This window comes from Sardina pilchardus, chromosome 4, assembly GCF_963854185.1.
Source record: "Sardina pilchardus chromosome 4, fSarPil1.1, whole genome shotgun sequence".
Lineage (NCBI taxonomy): Eukaryota > Metazoa > Chordata > Actinopteri > Clupeiformes > Clupeidae > Sardina > Sardina pilchardus.
The window spans coordinates 11,680,592-11,698,987 of record NC_084997.1 but is presented as its reverse complement, the minus strand read 5'-3'; the positions used below and the strand labels follow the sequence as shown (position 1 = coordinate 11,698,987).

Genomic DNA, 18,396 nt, shown 5'->3' with positions numbered 1-18,396 from the left:
CACTTATAGGATGTGTTAGTTCTATCCTACAGTATATGCCATACCATAGGCACTTAAACCTATTTTTAAACTACTTAAGTATCTTATATTATAGTTGAATTTAAATGTACTAAATTGTTATTTTGTATTGTGTAGATCCTCCATCACCTCCAAGATGGCTTCAGGTGGTGAATGTGACCAGAAACAGTGCTGAGCTGAAATGGACACCCCCAGAGAGGGACGGTGGTTCACCCATCATCAACTACATTGTGGAGAAGAGAGATGTCAGGCGCAAGGGCTGGCAAGCAGTGGACACCACTGTGAAGGACTGCAAGTACACAGTCACTCCTCTGAACGACGGAGCCCTCTACGTGTTCCGCGTCGCTGCTGAGAACTCAGTCGGGCCCAGTGCATACTGTGAACTTGCAGACTCTGTTCTTGCCAAGGATACCTTCAGTAAGATGTTATTCAGGCCCTCATCACAAGTTACACTTCATATCTGTGTTTATGTTTTATTCTTACATGTTCTGCTTTTGTTGTTACAGCTACTCCTGGACCTCCATATGCTTTGGCTGTTACTGACATCTCCAAGCGTTTTGTTGACTTAGTATGGGAAGCCCCCCAGAATGATGGTGGTAGACCAATAACCAGGTAAATTGGTTTCATTGGTTTCTATTGAGGTTTCATTTTCATTTTCATAGTTGATATGAAATTGCTAGCCGTTCAACAAGAATTTGTGTATTTAATGTTCATTCGATATATTATCGCCATTTACTTACCATTCTAGATATCAGATTGAGAAGAAAGAGAAACTTGGCACTCGCTGGATGAAGTCTGGAAAGACATCTGGCCCTGACTGCAAGTACAGAGTTACTGATGTAATTGAGGGAACTGAGGTTCAATTCCAAGTGTGTGCTGAGAACGAGGCTGGTGTTGGCCACCCAAGCGAACCCACTGAGATCCTGACCATTGAGGACCCAACAGGTTTGTGAAGTGTATATTCTTTGTTCATATTTCACATGAACGACATGTAAATGTACTGATATCGTAAGAATTATGGGTTTGTGTGACAAGCCATTAATATCTATTTGAGGGACATGTCAATAATTGAACTATTTTTCTTCCCAAGGCGCACCATCTCCTCCTCAGGAACTGCAAATCACTGAAGCCACAAGAGACCACATCTCTTTCGCCTGGAAACCTCCAGAGAGGAGTGGAGGATGCCCCGTCTCTGGCTATCACATTGAACTCTGTGAGGCCGGAACTGAGAAATGGATGAGAGTGAACTCTCGTCAGGTCAAGGAGCTGAAGTTCACCGCAGGACCAGAGGAGGGCATTGTTCCCGATAAGGCATACATCATGAGAGTGCGTGCTGTGAACTCCGTCGGTGTCAGCGAGCCCTCTGACATTTCTGATAAAGTCTACGCCAAGGACGCTGACTGTAAGTGTACTTTTGTTATTACCATTAGTATAAACGTTATTTTTTTTCTTTGGATACTGCTGTAAATGTCATTACAAAGAACAGTTCAATCCCCACTCTTTATTTTGAGAACAGGAAAACAGGATGTTTTTGTCTCTCTTTTACAGGCAACCCAACAATGGAGGTGGCAAGTCAGGACATGGTTGTTGTGGAGGGCGAGAAGATGCATATTCCAATTAAATTCAGAGCTGTGCCATCGCCTAAAGTGATCTGGCACAAAGACGGCAGTGAAATGAAGGCTGATGAGAGGATCAATTTCAGAGCTGAATACACAGTCTGTCACCTGGAGATTCCCAGCTGTCTTCATGCAGATGCTGGGCAGTACAAGGTCACCCTGGAGAATAGCCTTGGCACCGCAAGTGGAACAATCAATGTTAAAGTCATTGGTAAGAATTTATTTCCAAAAATTTAATTTCAATGTCAGATTATCATATACATGCTGTGTCCAATTTATTTATGTCAATTCCTCTCTGAATAGGTCTTCCTGGACCATGCAAGGAGATTGTGGCCAGTGAGATCACTAAGAACACATGCAAGATATCCTGGGATCCTCCAAACTATGATGGAGGAAGCCCCGTTCTTCACTACGTCCTTCAGCGCAGAGAGGCAGGCAGGAGAACCTATACAAATGTCATGTCAGGCGAAAACAAAGTCAGCTGGCCTGTTAAGGATCTGATCCCCCATGGAGAGTACTATTTCCGTGTCAAGGCAGTCAACAAGATTGGTGGAGGAGAGTTCATTGAGCTCAAAAACCCTGTGATTGCTGAGGATCAAAAGCGTGAGTAAAAACTCAAATGTTTTTATTAACAAGAATAACCTTTCTGACAAATATGATTGATAAATCTAACGTAATCTTATACTGAATATTTTACAGAGCGTCCAGATCCACCCGTTGATGTTGAGACCCACAATCCAACTGCTCACACTGTTACCCTGACCTGGAAGCCACCCATGTATGATGGTGGCTGCAAGATCATGGGTTACATTCTGGAGAAGATGATGAAGGGTGAAGAGAAGTTTGAGAGATGCAATGACTTCCTGGTGCCAGTGCTGTCCTACACAGTGAAGGGTCTGAAGGAAGGAAAGCAATACCAGTTCCGTGTTTCCGCTGAGAATGCTGCTGGTATCAGCGACCCATCACGCAGCACTCCAATGGTGAAAGCATCTGATTCTGTTGGTATGTGTAAAAGCATTTATTATTATTACTACTACTACTACTATTATTATTATTATTATTATTATTATTATTATCTCATGCGTTTAACTATGATTGCCAAAACACTAAACAGAAAAAAAATGTATTTCCAAAAAACAAAATGTATGCTGTTAGCATACTGTATGTAAACATGTCATTTAAAATATGATTTCAAACACCACTCCAATGCCAAAAAAACACATTGTAAGCTGACCACGGTTGTCTTGGGTAACTGGTTATCTTGAGTAACTGTTATGTGTCGCAATATCCATCACTTTTGCTTCAGTGGCCTTCAGTTACACAAAAACAGAAGAATGACTATACTTTTGTCAAATTAGGTAGTGATAGGTTTAAATTCCATTCAAGCTTTTTCCTTACATTTTACTGAACTCTTGGAAAAAATGAATCACCCTGTGTTTGTTATTTATAGAATCACCAAAGGTCTTCCTCAGTGGAAGTCTCCAGTCTGGCCTGCAGGTCAAGAGAGGCTATGAGATCAGACTGGATGCCTGCATCTCTGGCGCACCCTACCCAACAATCACCTGGATGAGGAATGATCTGGTCATTAGGCCTGAGGCACCACAGGTGCGCCCAGAGAAGCCAGTTGTCAAGAAGAAGAAGGAAAAGGAGGAAGCCAAGGAGGCTAAAGAAGCTAAGGAAGATGCCCCTGAAGCCAAGGAGGGTGAAAAGAAGAAAGAGCCAGAGGCCAAGGAGAAGAAAGAAGAAGAGGCTAAAGACAAACCAGCTGCCGAGGCCAAAGAGAAGGAAGCCGGCGAGGCGAAGGAAAAAGAGGCCAAGAAGGAAGAGAAGGCCCCGGAGGAGGAAATTGTTGAGGAGCCTGAGGAACCAGACTACCTACCCCTCCAGCAGCGTCTCACGATCAACAGCTCCAGGAGGGGTGAATCTTTCATCATCATCAAAGACTCCGTCAGATCAGATTATGGAGTATTCTCCATCAGAGTGGAGAATGATCATGGTGTTTGCACTGCAACTTGCGAGGTCAATGTACTTGGTAAGATATAATTTATTCCATTTTATTTTAATTTATTTTATTGTTGAATATTATTATGTTTTGGTCATTAAATGATTATGTATAACTGCTTTGAAAAGATGTCTTTAACATACAGGATTTGAAAGATGTCTTTATTAACATTTTCGATTCATGATTGACAGACACACCTGGGCCTCCTGTTAACGTGAGATATGAGGAGGTCAGAAAGAACTCTGTCATCTGCAGGTGGGATCCACCTCTTGATGACGGTGGCAGTGAAATTCTGAACTACACGCTGGAGAAGAAAGACAACTCCAAGGTTGAAATTGGATTTACAACCGTCACATCAACCTTGAGAGGATGCAGATACCCAGTGCCAAAACTGCTTGAAGGCAAAGAGTACATCTTCCGTGTCATTGCTGAAAACAAGTTTGGACCTGGAATCCCAGCGATCTCCAAACCTATGATCGCAAAGAATCCTTTCGGTAATAAATAATAAAACCATACAGCTTGCAAGGAGATTTCAGTTACCATAGAAATACATCAACATACTGTATACTGTATGTTTGCAGTATGCTGATGTATTGTACTGTACGTAATACACTTTTGTTAACCTGCACATGCGTTTGGCAATTATAGATCCACCGGAGGTTCCTGAGAAGCCAGAAATTGATGATGTCACAGCTCACAGTATGCTTGTCTCTTGGGAACCACCCAATGATAATGGCAGCCCCATCCAAGGATACTGGTTGGAGAAGAGAGAGATCAACAGCACTCACTGGACACGTGTCAATCGCGACATGATTCCTGAGCCTGAGTTGAATGTTGAAGGCCTTTTAGAGGGTCTGACATACATTTTCAGAGTTGCTGCTGAGAATCAGGCTGGACCCGGAAAGTTCAGTCCCCCATCAGAGCCAAGAACAGCACAAGCTCCAATATGTAAGTCAACATCAGCAGCACAAACTTAAGTAGACATATTTACTCATTTATGAATAGTGTGTTGAGTGCTGTTTTTTCTCCTCTATTAAAGTGCCACCTGGTCCACCAATTCCAAGAGTCGTGGATACAACTGACCACTCCATTGACGTGGAGTGGGATCCACCTCTGGATAACGGAGGAGGAGAAATCCAAGGCTACCATGTTGACAAATTGATAGCTGGTACAAAGGACTGGTCACGTAACACAGAGAGGCCATGGAAACAGCGTAACTTCACTGTGTTTGGTGTCAGAGAGGGTGCTAAATACATTATCCGCGTGATTGCAATAAATTCAGCCGGAGAGGGCACACCTGGTATGACAGCGGGTGTCATTGTGAGGAATCCTGCAGGTAATGTATCTCTGAAATCAGAGATATCAGCTATCAACTGAAATCAGTTGTCAATATAGCATATGCAGTAAAGTAGAAAAACTGTCTAAATAATTGGATATTAACCATGATATTTGTTTGCCTCCACAGAGGTTCCAGTTTGTGAGCTGGACCTCTCTATTAAGAATGGCGTCATCATTAGAGCTGGTGAGACACTAAGGCTGCCTTGCCATGTTCTGGGAAGACCACAACCAAGCATTAAATGGTTAAAAGAAGACAAGGACCCTGACAAGGAACGGGTGGAAATTGAAAATGTTGGTCGGGATAGCACTCTTATCATTAAGAATGTACAGAGAAGTGACCATGGCAAATACCAGATCACTGCTGCCAATCCTAGTGGAATAAAGTCAGCATCGACCAGAGTTGAGGTTATGGGTGAGTACCTTGCTACTGTATTCAGAGTGTGTGTGTGTGTGTGTGTACGTGTGTGTGTGTGTGTGTGTGTGTGTGTGTGTGTGTGTGTACGTGTGTGTGTGTGTGTGTGTGTGTGTGTGTGTGTGTGTGTGTGTGTGTGTATCACAGACTAAACTCATTACATGGACAAATTACTTTTTTTTTTTTCCCTTTACAATTTAATAGATGTTCCTGGGCCTGTAACTGATCTGAAGCCTGTTGTTGTGACGAGGAAGTTGATGATGTTGAACTGGGGTGATCCTGATGATGACGGTGGTAGTGATGTCATTGCCTTCATTATTGAAAGAAAGGAACCTAAGGCACGTACTTGGAAACAGCCTATGGAGACGCCTTCATCCAAATGTGAAATTGTGGGCATTGTGGAAGGAGCGGAATACATATTCCGCGTCGTTGCAAAGAATAAATATGGTTGTGGTCCTCCAGTTGACCTTGGTCCTATTCGTGCAGTGGATCCTCTGTGTAAGGAAAATGATTTTAACTTTGTCTTATGGTATTATCACATTCAAATCTGATTTGTCATGTTTACTGTCGGTTAATTAAATTTATTTTGTTTAATTTTGTCTACTTTCAAGCACCACCATCGGCTCCTGAGAAGTTCCACTATTCTGAAAGGACAAAGTCGTCCCTTAGCCTTACTTGGAGGCCACCTCGTAATGATGGTGGCAGCCCAATTTCTGGCTACATCATTGAGAAGAAGAGACAAGATGAACAGAACTTTGTGCCTGTCAATAAGGAGCTCTGCACAAATCTTTTCATGACTGTGGAAGATCTTACAGAGATGTTCATGTATGAGTTCCGCGCCAAAGCAGTCAATGCTTTGGGAACTAGCGATCCATCTATCACAATGACAGTTGTCATTCAAGATGATGAAGGTATTTATTGTTTCATCCCATATGTAAAAATAATTATTGTATTCGTTAATGCTGACTATACTTTGTTTTGTGGAGGAGACTAATTTCATGTTTTATATTTCTTTACAGTCGCCCCAAGCTTGACCATGTTGAAACACTTCAAGGCTGACACAATCACTATCAGGAAGGGACAACCAGTTGAGATTCCAGCTGAAGTGACAGGCCTTCCACTACCAAAGATTGAATGGTTTAAGGATGACGTCCTGATTCCTGAACCAACTCCCGATGAGACTCTTGTGATTGAAACAAAGGAAGTGAACAGACAGACAGAAATTACAAAGCTGAAAATTCCTGCTATTGCCAGGAAAGATAAGGGCTTTTATACAGTCTCTGCAAATAATCGCCTTGGAACTGTCAGTCATAATGTCCTGATCCAAGTTCTTGGTATGTCTTTTAATGTCATTTGTAACACATTTAACTAACCTTTGAAGGCACTGTGTAATTCTTAAATGCTTTTGGCTTCGCTTTTTCTTCTACAGATCGTCCTACACCACCAAGAAATCTCACCATTTCAAACATCAAGGCAGAGTCCTGCCACCTCACTTGGGAGCCTCCATTGGATAATGGAGGAAGTGAGCTTACAAATTACATTGTTGAGAAGAAGAAGATAGTTGAAATTGTGGAGGAAGAAACTGAAACTGAATCTGGAGAGCCTGTTGCTGAGCCTGTTCCTAAGCCTGACTGGGTGAAGGTCACAAACACCATTGTTGAGAAGAAATATGGGGTCAGTATTCAATCAGGCAGCTATTGTAAAGCGTTTCGTGTTTTTCCAAATGTTTTGTCATATGATATGAATCAGCACTAATCATGCTTTTGTGTCTTCCGCAGGTGTGGGATTTGGAAACAGATGGTACTTACCAGTTCAGAGTCAGGGCTGAGAACAAGTATGGAATCAGCGAGGCATGTGAGTCACAGGAGGTGGTGATCAAGGATCCTTTTGGCCTTCCCGGTCCACCACAGAACGTCAAGATTGCAGAACATTCCAAGACCCACATGCTGGTGACATGGGAACCACCCAGAGAAAGTGGTGGCTCACTCATCACTGGTTACTGGCTTGAGAAGAGAGAGAAGGGATCATCTTACTGGTCCCGTGTGAACAAAATCCCCATCTCAAAGAGGGGTACCAAGGGCTGGGAGTCCCATGTAACCCGTCTCATTGAGGGCAATGAGTATGAATTCCGCTGCATGGCCTGCAATGTTGCTGGAATTGGACCACCCAGTGCAATTTCTGAATCTGCTTGTGCTGATGAGCCAATCAGTAAGTCACTTTGTAACATTGCATTCTGCAAAAAAGTATTTAGTATCTAATATCTAGGAAATGTAATTTTAATTCATTTATATAATTTGCTAGATCAAATTATTAGTCTATATTATGATATGAATCTGTGAAATGAAGAATTATCAAGGAATGTATATAATTCTAATCCATATGAACTCTGAAACACTTTCTTTGTCACAGCTGCTCCTGGCATGCCCGCTGCACCAGAAGTTGCCGACAAAACTAAGCGCAGTGTCACCCTTTCGTGGGTTCCACCAGCTAAAGATGGCGGAAGCCCCATTAAAGGTTACATCATTGAAATTCAGGATGAGGGCACCTCCAACTGGCTCCGTATCAATGATGAAGAGAATCTCCATCCAACAACGGAATTCACTGTACCAAATCTCAGGGAGTTGAAGAGGTACAAGTTCAGAATTGTTGCCGTGAATGACATTGGAGAATCGTTGCCAAGTCCCCAAACTGCTGATATTCTTCTTGAGGATGTTCAAGGTACGATTTGTATTACTGCTTGTGGCATGTAGTATGCAGAATATGCATTCCAAACATTATTTTAAGAAGCAGGACATGAAAATGTGACAATGTGGTTTGCTTTACTCACACAGTGGGACCAAAGATCTGGGTGGATGTTAATGCACATGACATGTTGTCCATTCGTGCTGGTTCTGCGATCAAAATCCCTGCAAGAATCACAGGCCGCCCAGTACCCAAGGTTACATGGGAGTTTATTGGACCTGCTAAGACTGTAAAGAAGGATCGCCTCCATACAGTGCCTGTTGAAGCCCTGGTATGGTTGTTTGGTTTTGGAGATTGCTGTCATGAGTTTATAGAACTGTTTCTTAATTATTTTCTGAGCTGTTCCTGTTTTCAGTTGGATCTTACATTATGAGTACATTTTGAGTCAAATTTACTTTATCTCCTCCTAGGTTGAATCCACTGACACTACTTCTGTCGTCACAATTCCTGTGAGTTTGAGGAGCCACTCTGGCAGATACACAATCAGAGCTAAGAACAAGTCTGGTCAGAAGCACATCAATGTTATGGTGAATGTGCTAGGTGAGTAATGTTAATGTATTCTTCCACAGAGCATAATTATCACAAAGCAGTGACATTCAAGGTCATGTGTTTTTTTTTAACTATTACACAGCAGTGACTCAATATTATGTTTTCAGATGTGCCTGGGCCTCCCAAGGAGCTGAGAGTGACAGACATCACTAAATCCACAATGAGACTCATCTGGAAGCTGCCTGACAATGATGGTGGCGAGAGAATCAAGAGCTACTTCATTGAGAAGAAGGCCATCAGTGGAAAGGCTTGGACTGTAGTCAATCAGGCCTGTGCCAGCCAGGCCTTTGTTGTGGCTAACCTTGTTGAAGGAAACGACTACCTCTTCCGGTGCCGCGCTGAAAATCGTCTCGGCATGGGACCATATATAGAGACCACTGAGCCCGCCAAGGCCAGAGATCCTATTTGTGAGTGCCATCATTGATATACATAAAACATAAAAAAATACATTGACTTTGTATGTGTATGTAATTAGAATGCTGCTTTATTTAGCACTGGCAATATTTTGATTAACTATTCTTTCTCTATTAAGATCCTCCCGATCCTCCAACAAAGGTGAAGATCAATCTTGTCACCAAGGACACTGCGACCTTAACCTGGATGCCCCCCAAGAACAACGGAGGTTCTCCAGTGAAGCACTACATCATTGAGCGCCTGAGCTGGGACACCACCGGCCCACAGAAAGAGACCTGGAAACAGTGCAACAAGCGTGAGGTTGGGGAGACCATGTTCGTTGTTGAGGAGCTCAAAGAGGGTGGAGAGTATGAATTCCGTGTCAAGGCTGTGAACGACGCTGGTCCTAGCAGACCATCTGGCACAGCAGGACCAATTGTGATCAAAGACCAAACATGTATGTTGACTGTAGGATTTTTTTGTTACATACTACATCCTCTACTTTGGCTATACTAACAAGCTACTTTGCTTTAAAATGAGTCATCATTCATTGTTGTTGTTTGTTATTTCAGGTGCTCCAACTATTGAACTCAAGGAGGCCATGGAAGGTGCTGAGGGTTATGATGTCAACATCGTAGCCAGAATTCAGGGCTGTCCATTCCCCTCTCTTGTGTGGCAGAAGGCTGCTGTGGATAAGCCAGAGGAAAAGGCAGTTGTGCAGTACGGTCAGCACGTCAACAAAATTGTCACTCAAGATAAATGCACCCTACTGATTCAGCAGACCAAGAGAGATGACAGTGCTCTTTACACACTCACTGCCAGCAACAGCCTTGGCAAGGCATCCAAGGACATCAAACTCACTATCCTGGGTAATTAATTATTTGAACATTCATTTTTTTTTACCAACATAATTATTGTGCAACTGCACAAAAGCAATTTCGTATGTGTAACCATACCGGGCTCTTCTAATCACAACCTTAGGCCGACCTGGACCACCTGTTGGACCAATCAAGTTTGGAGAAATCTTCGCTGAGAGGATTTCAATGACCTGGCAGGCACCCACAGATGATGGTGGCTCAAAGATCACAAACTATGTTGTTGAGAAGCGTGAGGACAACAGGAAGACATACGTGCACGTCTCCAGTGATCCCAAAGAATGCACTTACACAGTGCAGAGACTCACAGAGGGTCATGAATACGAGTTCCGTGTTATGGCTCAGAACAAATATGGAGTTGGACCACCACTCTACAGTGAACCTGAGAAAGCAAGAAATCTTTTCAGTATGTTGCATTGTTTTAAATCCATTTTTCTTTTTTTCTTCTCTTTGCATTTCATGTTGGAATCGGTCAAACAAATGATTAATTTAATTTTCTTTTCTCTTAAAAAGCTGTTCCTGGCCAATGTGAGAAGCCTACTGTCTTAGATGTAACCCTTGAGTCAATGACGGTCGAGTGGGACGAGCCAGAATACGATGGCGGCTCCCCAATCACAGGCTACTGGCTGGAACGTAAGGAGACAACAGGCAAGCGCTGGACCAAAGTCAATCGTGACCCTCTTAGGGTTATGCCTCTTGGAATGGAACACATTGTCACTGGACTCTTGGAGGGGGCTATTTACCAGTTCCGTGTCACTGCCATCAATGCTGCTGGGCCTGGACTTCCAAGTGTTCCATCAGATCCAGTTATGTCAAGAGACCCCATTGGTATGTCATTCACTGATCATCTTTGTTTTGTACTTTTGGGTTTGTGGCATGTTCATTTATGATATGTTATTTATTTTGGTTAAATATTAATGATAAACAATATTTGTTTTCAGCTCCCCCTGGACCACCAACACCCAAGGTTACAGACTGCACAAAGTCAACGGTTGATCTTGAATGGATTCCACCACTTATAGATGGTGGTTCCAAAATCACAGGATACTTTGTTGAGTACAAAGAAGAAGGGCAAGAAAAAGAAGAAGGGCAAGAGGAATGGGAGAAGGTAAGGTTGCCACATCTTGCTATCTGCATTTGCAGGTTACTGTAAAACTACTGGGGTGTGCAACAATAGGCTAATGCACTGTCCTATTCTTTCTTAGGCTAAAGACAAGGAGATCAGGGGTACCAAGTTTGTTGTTCCTGGACTGAAGGAACTCGGACTCTACAGATTCAGGGTCAGAGCAGTGAATGCTGCTGGTGTTGGTGAACCTGGTGATGTCGCTGAAGTAATTGAAGTCAAGGACAGAACAGGCAAGAATGGGCTTTACATGTGTTTATAGTCTGCATTCTGTCGCCCCCACACACCCTCAATTAAAATGTAATTTTACCTTTGCTATACAGTTGCCCCTGAGGTTGATCTGGATGCAACTGTGAAGGAGAAGATTGTTGTCCATGCTGGGGGAGTTATTCGTATCATAGCCTACGTATCAGGCAAACCCGCCCCAGAGATCACCTGGAGCAGGGATGATGCACCTGTGCCCAAAGAGGCTGTTGTAGAGACCACTGGCATCAGCTCAGCTTTGGTGATCAAGGGATGCAGGAGGCACCATCAAGGCATTTATACTCTAACTGCCAAGAATGAGGGAGGAGAGAGAAAGAAGGCTGTCATTGTTGAAGTCTTGGGTAAGTCTTTCAATATTGTAAAATTGTAGCATGGCTATGTACTCAACCGAGCCTACAAAAAAGGCATTATTGAGAAATTAAAAAAAAAAAAAATTCCCCTTAGATGTCCCTGGCCCTGTGGGTGAGCCCTTCTCTGGTGAGAATCTCACAACTGACTCCTGTAAGTTGACCTGGTACACACCTGAAGATGATGGTGGCTCAGCAATCACCAACTACATCATTGAGAAGAGAGAGTCTGACCGCAGAGGCTGGACCTCAGTTTCATACACTGTCACCAGAAACAATGCTGTGGTACAGGGTCTGATCGATGGAAAGGGATACTTCTTCAGAATTGCAGCTGAAAATATCATTGGCCGAGGTCCCTTCATTGACACACCAAAACAAGTTATGATCAAGGATCCAATTTGTAAGTTAGGATTAAAATTTTCTTTACCATTCAATTTTGCCTGTGTTATTTATATATTATTTGCTAAGGCAACATGTCTGATTTTATTAATGATTCACAGCTGTCCCAGAACGTCCAGAGGATCTGCACATTACAGCTGTCAAGAAAGACCGCATCAGCGTGGCTTGGAGACCACCCAAGTATGATGGTGGCTCAGAAATCACAGGTTACGTGCTTGAGGCTCGTCTGATCGGAAAGGACCACTTCACCCGCATCACAGAGGATAAGCTTTTGGATAAGATATTCACATATGAGGGTCTTAAAGATGGCTCCTCGTATGAATTCCGTGTCAGTGCTATCAATGCTGTTGGCCAAGGCAAGCCCTCTTTCAGCACAAAACCAGTAACTTGCAAAGATGAGCTGGGTAAGTATTTATGATGGGGCAAAACAGACATTCATGTATTTTTACAATGTAATGTAATGCTATGTATATGATTGTATAATTTTCTTTTTTTCTTCACCAGAACCACCATCACTTGACTTTGATTTCCGTGAGAAAATAACCGTGCGTGTTGGAGAGCCCTGCCTCATCCAAAGCCGCTACAAAGGAAAGCCAGCACCTACAATTAAATGGATGAAGGAAGAAGAGGAGCTTAAGGCAGATGAGGACCTCGCAATCTCACATACCAGCAAATCCCTATGCATCAACATTGCCAAGGCCAAGCGTGAGCACAGTGGAAAATACACAGTCATTCTGGAGAACAGCATTGGAACATGCAAGGGAATCTGTACTCTGGTTGTTGTTGGTAAGTTGGTCGAGGTCAATTGGCTTACTTTTTTTTTTTTATCAAATCCACCTTTATTCAAACTGACAATGTGTTAATGCCTTCTGTGAATTTAGTGTATAATTAGTGTTATGATTTCTCCAGATCGCCCACAACCACCACAGGGTCCTGTCATCTTTGACGAAATCTGCAGGAATCACATGGTGATTTCTTGGAGTCCCCCACTGGATGATGGCGGATGTGCAATCTCCAACTACATTGTAGAAAAGAGAGACTCCAACAGAGACCTCTGGATGCCTGTCTCAGAGTCCTGCACCAGAACACAATGCAGAGTTCCTAAACTGATTGAAGGACGTGACTACATTATCAGAATCTGTGCTCAGAACATTCATGGCATTAGTGACCCATTGCTGACCGCTGAGACAAAAGCAACGGACGTGTTCAGTAAGTGTGCTTCGATGATATTACCATCTACTCCAAGCCACTGTTTCCCTGTAAATTCACTCTGGTTTAATAAATGTGTTTTGTTCCCATAAACAGAGGTGCCTGACCCACCCTCACAGCCAGTGATGAAGGAGGTTTATAAGGACACTGCTCTCATTGCCTGGGAACCACCAGCTGTTGATGGAGGCAAGCCTGTCACCAACTACATTGTGGAGAGGAAAGAGACAATGGGCAAAAGATGGGCACAGTGTGGAAAGGAACGGATCTTCCCCAAAACTGAGTTCTGGGTTCGAGAGCTCCTGCCAGGCTGTGAATATGAGTTCCGTGTCATGGCTGAGAATGTTGTTGGTGTGGGTGACCCAAGTATTCCATCAAAGCCCATCTTTGCCAAGGATCCAATTGGTATGTGATACTTTTTGTCTACATATTCATCTCCAATACAGTAAAACAGCATTGATAAAAACTCTTAACACCATGTTTTTGTTACAGTTATTCCAAGCCCACCTGTTAATTTGGAGTCTATTGATAATACCAAGGACTCAGTCACTCTTGCCTGGAAGCCACCACTTGACTGTGGAAGAGGCAAGATCTTTGGATATCTTCTTGAGTATCAGAAAGCTGGAGATGAAGAGTGGCTTCAGGTCAATCAAACTCCTGATTCCTGCCAGGAGACAAATTTCAAAATCATCAATCTCGAGGATGGCTCGCTGTACAGGTTCAGAGTGAAAGCTGTAAATGCTGCTGGTGAATCTGATCCTGCCACTCTCAGGGAGCCTGTGAGAGCATTGGACAGACTTGGTATTTGTTATAATTTTTGTATTATATTATCTTATATTATATTGTTTGGGTATGTATCAGTATACATGTCTGTGTAGTTACATGTATTTTCTCTTCTTTTAATCTTTTCTGTTTACAGAGGCACCAGAGCTCATCCTAGATGCTAATATGACAAGAGAGATAAAAGCCATGGCAGGAACTCACATTGTACTAAAAGCTACAATCAAGGGAATACCCTTCCCCACAGTCACATGGAAGAAGAATGAGAAAGAAGTGCCCCCAAGAGCTGAAATTACCACTGCTGGATCACAAACCAAGTTGCAGATGCGTTTCTGTAATCGTGGTGACTGTGGCGATTACACACTGACTGTGGAGAATGCTGCTGGATCCAAGACAGCCACATGCACAGTGCTTGTCCTTGGTAAGTGATAATTTTGAAGGGTCTCATTTGCATTTCATTTGCGGAGAGAAAAAAAAAACATTTACTTGAGGTGAGGTTCTGTTGTATAATTTCAGACAAACCTGGTCCCATTCAGCACTTGAGGGTATCTGATGTCAGGTGTGACTCAGCTCAACTCTCTTGGAGAGACCCAGAAGATAATGGTGGAGCACGTATTACTAATTTTGTGGTGGAGAAAAAGGATGCAGCATCAGCACAGTGGGTGCCAGTGTGCTCAACCTCAAAGAAGCGCAGTATGATGTTAAAGCACCTCATGGAAGGCACTTCCTACCTGTTCCGTGTTGCTGCTGAGAATCAGTTTGGCAGAAGTGAATATATTGAGACAACCAAAGCTGCCAAAGCCATGAATCCTCTATGTAAGTACACAATTTGAAGTTAGGTCCTATAGTATATGTTTTAGAATTTGTATGCGTTGATGTTAAACTGATGTACTTGAACTTGAACTTCGTTTTTTTGCAGTCCCACCTGGACCACCAAAAGACTTGCATCATGTTGATGTAGACAAAACAGAGGTCTGGCTTAAATGGAACTGGCCAGATCGCACAGGAGGAAGTGATATCACTGGATTCTTGGTTGAGTATCAAGAGGAGGGAGAGAGAGACTGGATTGTCTTCAAAACAGTCAGTATTCCTGAGTGCCATGTGACAGGGCTAGAGGAAGGCAAGACCTACAGGTTCCGTGTGAAGACTGAGAATGCTATTGGTCTTAGCCGGCCAGATACCACATTGCCTGTCCTGTGCCAGGAAAAACTTGGTAAGTTATTACTTATTTTTAATTAATGAATTATTATTCAGTTACTCTTTGTTACAGCTATTTGATCACCAATGTCTGTGTTTTCCTCTCTTTTACAGTGCCTCCTATTGTTGAGGTTGATGTGAAACTGATTGAAGGAATAATTGTCAAAGCTGGAAGCACAATTAGGATGCCTGCCATTATGAGAGGCATACCTATTCCCACTGCAAAATGGGTCATTGATGACACAGAAATTGTGAGCGAAGGAAATGTCAAAGTTGACACAGACAACTTCTCCACTAATCTCACCATATCAGAGTGTACAAGAAAACACACTGGAATTTATCTCCTCACAGTCTCAAATGCTGCTGGAAGTAAGACTGTTGCTTTGAACATTACTGTTCTTGATGTCCCAGACGCACCAGTTGGCCCTGTCAATCTCCTGGAGGTCACTCCTGAGTACATGCTTATTGACTGGCGTCCTCCTAAGGATGATGGTGGAAGCCCTGTCACGAACTACATTGTTGAGAAGAGAGAATCCAAGAAAGAAACTTGGGGTGGAGTTAGCTCTGGCAGCACCAGCACCAAGTTGAAGATTAGCCGTCTCCAGAAGGGGGTTGAGTATATTGTGCGTATTCGTGCAGAAAACAAGATTGGCATAGGTCATGCACTTGAAAGTGCACCTACTGTTGCTCAGCACTCGTTTGAAACACCTGGTCGTCCTGGTAAACCAACTGTGTCTGACCTCTCTGAAGACTCTTTGACTGTTGGTTGGACCATGCCCTTGTATGATGGTGGTAGTCCAATCACTGGGTATCTTATTGAGCGTCGACATGTTGGAGGCAAATGGATCAGGGTGAATAAGAAACCCTGCAAGGATCTTAGGTACAAGGTACTTGGACTTTATGAGGGAACTAGCTATGAGTTCAGAGTCTTTGCAGAAAATATTACTGGCTACAGTGGACCTTCTCCAACCTCAGATCCTGCTACACCCTGCCGACCAATCACTGTGCCTGGACCTCCAATCAATCCCAAAGTGAAAGACTACAGTAAGACACATGCTGACCTGGTCTGGATAAAACCCTCCAAGGATGGAGGCAGCCCTATCTTGGGATACGCTCTGGAGATGCAGAAGGCCGGTGGTGAATGGGAGGGATGCAAAAAAGATGACCTGATTAAACTATGTGCCTTCCAGGTCACAGGCCTTGAGGAGGGTGTTGAGTACAGGTTCCGTGTGAGAGCCGTCAACATGATTGGAGATGGTGAAACAAGAGAAGTTCCAGAATCTATCATTGCTCAGGATATCTTGATCCCTCCAGAGATTGAGATGGATGCAACATGCCGCACACGTTTAACTGTAAGGGTTGGACATAACATTAACATCCAAGGCTATATTAGGGCAAGACCTGACCCAGAGATTACATGGTCCAAGGGAGAGAAGATTCTGGAAAAAGACAAGCGCACCACAATCACAACTAACCTCCCAGTTGTTCACTTCCACATCAAAGAGGCCCAAAGAGCAGATCATGGTCAATATGTTCTCAAAGCTGTCAATGACAGTGGTGAGGCATCAGCAACCGTTACTGTAAATGTCTTAGACAGACCTGGACACTGTAAAAATCTGATGATAACATATGTGTGCAGGCATTCTTGCATGGTATCCTGGGAAAATCCTGAGGACAATGGTGGTACCGAAATCACTCATTACATTGTTGAGTTGCGTGAACCCAGTGTGAGAGCATGGTCTGTGATTTCATCTGAGTGCACAAACTGTATGATCAAGGCTAAACTATTGGAAGGCCATGAATACTTCTTCCGTGTCTCTGCAGCAAACAAATGTGGCCCTGGGCCAACAACAGAGACAAAGGTAGCAACCCTTGCTATTGACCGCATTGAAAAGCCTGGCGAGCCAGAGAAATTCCAGGTCACTGACATTACTAAGAGTTCAGTCTCTCTTAGATGGCGAAGACCAGACTATGATGGAGGATGTCAGCAATTATTCTACAATTTGGAGAGGAAAGCCAAAGATGCTGAAGAATGGGAGGAGCTGAACCCCGAACTGCTCAAAGACACATTCTTCACTGATGAGACATGTGTTGAGAACCAAATCTACGTTTACAGAGTTCAAACTGTAAATGATGGCGGAGAAAGTAACTGGGTAAAGACTGGTGAGGTTATTGTCAAAGATGACATCCAGAAACCAGTCATTGACCTGAAGTTTACTGGTACCACAGTGGTAAAGGCTGGTGATTCTGTCAGACTGGAAGCTAGTATCAGAGGCAAACCAATCCCAGAGGTTAAATGGGTCAAAGATAAAGCCACCACTGACAATCCCAGGATTTCTATTGAAAATGGCACTGATTACTCTAAATTCGTCATGACCAAATCTAAGCGTGGGGATACTGGTAAATATACAATCACAGCCACAAATCCTGCTGGAAGCTTCACAGCTTATGCTAACATTACCGTTTTGGACATACCAGGCCCTGTAAGGGACTTGAAGATTACTGGTCTTGCATCTGACAAGTGTAGAGTTGTTTGGGATCCACCAGCAGATGATGGTGGTTGTGAGGTTGACACCTACATCCTGGAGAAATGTGAGACTAGACGAATGGTTTGGTCCACTTATTCAGCCTCTGTGGTCACCAGCTACTGCAATGTCACTCGTCTTGTGGAAGGAAATGAGTACATTTTCAGGGTCAGGGCTGAAAACAAAATGGGGACAGGTCCTCCCATTGAAAGCAAGGCCATCACTGTCAAAACTCAGTTTAACAAGCCTGGACCACCTGAAATTCCAGAGATCACTAAGATTGGCAAAGAGGAAATGACTGTCGTATGGGCTCCTCCAGAGAATGATGGAGGAAAGTCTATAACTGGATACATCCTGGAAAGGAAAGAGAAACGTGCTGTCCGATGGGTGCCAGTTACAAAGAGTGCAATTTCAGAAAGACGCATGAAGGTCACGAACTTGATCCCCAACCATGAATATCAATTCCGTGTGAAGGCTGAAAATGAGGTCGGTTTGGGAGAGCCCAGCAAGCCCACAAGACCTGTTGCTGCCAAAGATCCAATTGGTGTGTATCTCTCTCCTTCTGTCTCTATCTCTGTCCCTCACTCTCTTTTCTTAACAATAGTGTTAA

The 18,396-nt window shown here is 43.4% G+C and overlaps 1 protein-coding gene across 1 annotated transcript in view; it reads left to right on the top strand.

Annotated features, from left to right (window-relative positions):
- Positions 1-18,396, top strand: part of ttn.2 (titin, tandem duplicate 2) — a 165,278-nt gene that overhangs the window by 95,218 nt on the left and 51,664 nt on the right. The window contains exons 135-172 of the mRNA XM_062534131.1: positions 136-435; positions 525-630; positions 767-963; positions 1,109-1,420; positions 1,567-1,845; positions 1,938-2,237; positions 2,334-2,636; positions 3,085-3,666; positions 3,828-4,130; positions 4,285-4,584; positions 4,676-4,972; positions 5,102-5,386; positions 5,591-5,884; positions 5,998-6,297; positions 6,406-6,720; positions 6,816-7,060; positions 7,165-7,594; positions 7,796-8,104; positions 8,218-8,399; positions 8,539-8,668; positions 8,785-9,084; positions 9,210-9,527; positions 9,643-9,939; positions 10,052-10,351; positions 10,459-10,773; positions 10,887-11,053; positions 11,151-11,301; positions 11,392-11,673; positions 11,777-12,079; positions 12,180-12,482; positions 12,583-12,864; positions 12,988-13,287; positions 13,384-13,689; positions 13,777-14,085; positions 14,204-14,485; positions 14,581-14,880; positions 14,984-15,277; positions 15,376-18,330. Coding sequence (XP_062390115.1) covers positions 136-435; positions 525-630; positions 767-963; positions 1,109-1,420; positions 1,567-1,845; positions 1,938-2,237; positions 2,334-2,636; positions 3,085-3,666; positions 3,828-4,130; positions 4,285-4,584; positions 4,676-4,972; positions 5,102-5,386; positions 5,591-5,884; positions 5,998-6,297; positions 6,406-6,720; positions 6,816-7,060; positions 7,165-7,594; positions 7,796-8,104; positions 8,218-8,399; positions 8,539-8,668; positions 8,785-9,084; positions 9,210-9,527; positions 9,643-9,939; positions 10,052-10,351; positions 10,459-10,773; positions 10,887-11,053; positions 11,151-11,301; positions 11,392-11,673; positions 11,777-12,079; positions 12,180-12,482; positions 12,583-12,864; positions 12,988-13,287; positions 13,384-13,689; positions 13,777-14,085; positions 14,204-14,485; positions 14,581-14,880; positions 14,984-15,277; positions 15,376-18,330 — 13,533 coding nt within the window. The remainder of the gene's footprint in view (positions 1-135; positions 436-524; positions 631-766; positions 964-1,108; positions 1,421-1,566; positions 1,846-1,937; positions 2,238-2,333; positions 2,637-3,084; positions 3,667-3,827; positions 4,131-4,284; positions 4,585-4,675; positions 4,973-5,101; positions 5,387-5,590; positions 5,885-5,997; positions 6,298-6,405; positions 6,721-6,815; positions 7,061-7,164; positions 7,595-7,795; positions 8,105-8,217; positions 8,400-8,538; positions 8,669-8,784; positions 9,085-9,209; positions 9,528-9,642; positions 9,940-10,051; positions 10,352-10,458; positions 10,774-10,886; positions 11,054-11,150; positions 11,302-11,391; positions 11,674-11,776; positions 12,080-12,179; positions 12,483-12,582; positions 12,865-12,987; positions 13,288-13,383; positions 13,690-13,776; positions 14,086-14,203; positions 14,486-14,580; positions 14,881-14,983; positions 15,278-15,375; positions 18,331-18,396) is intronic.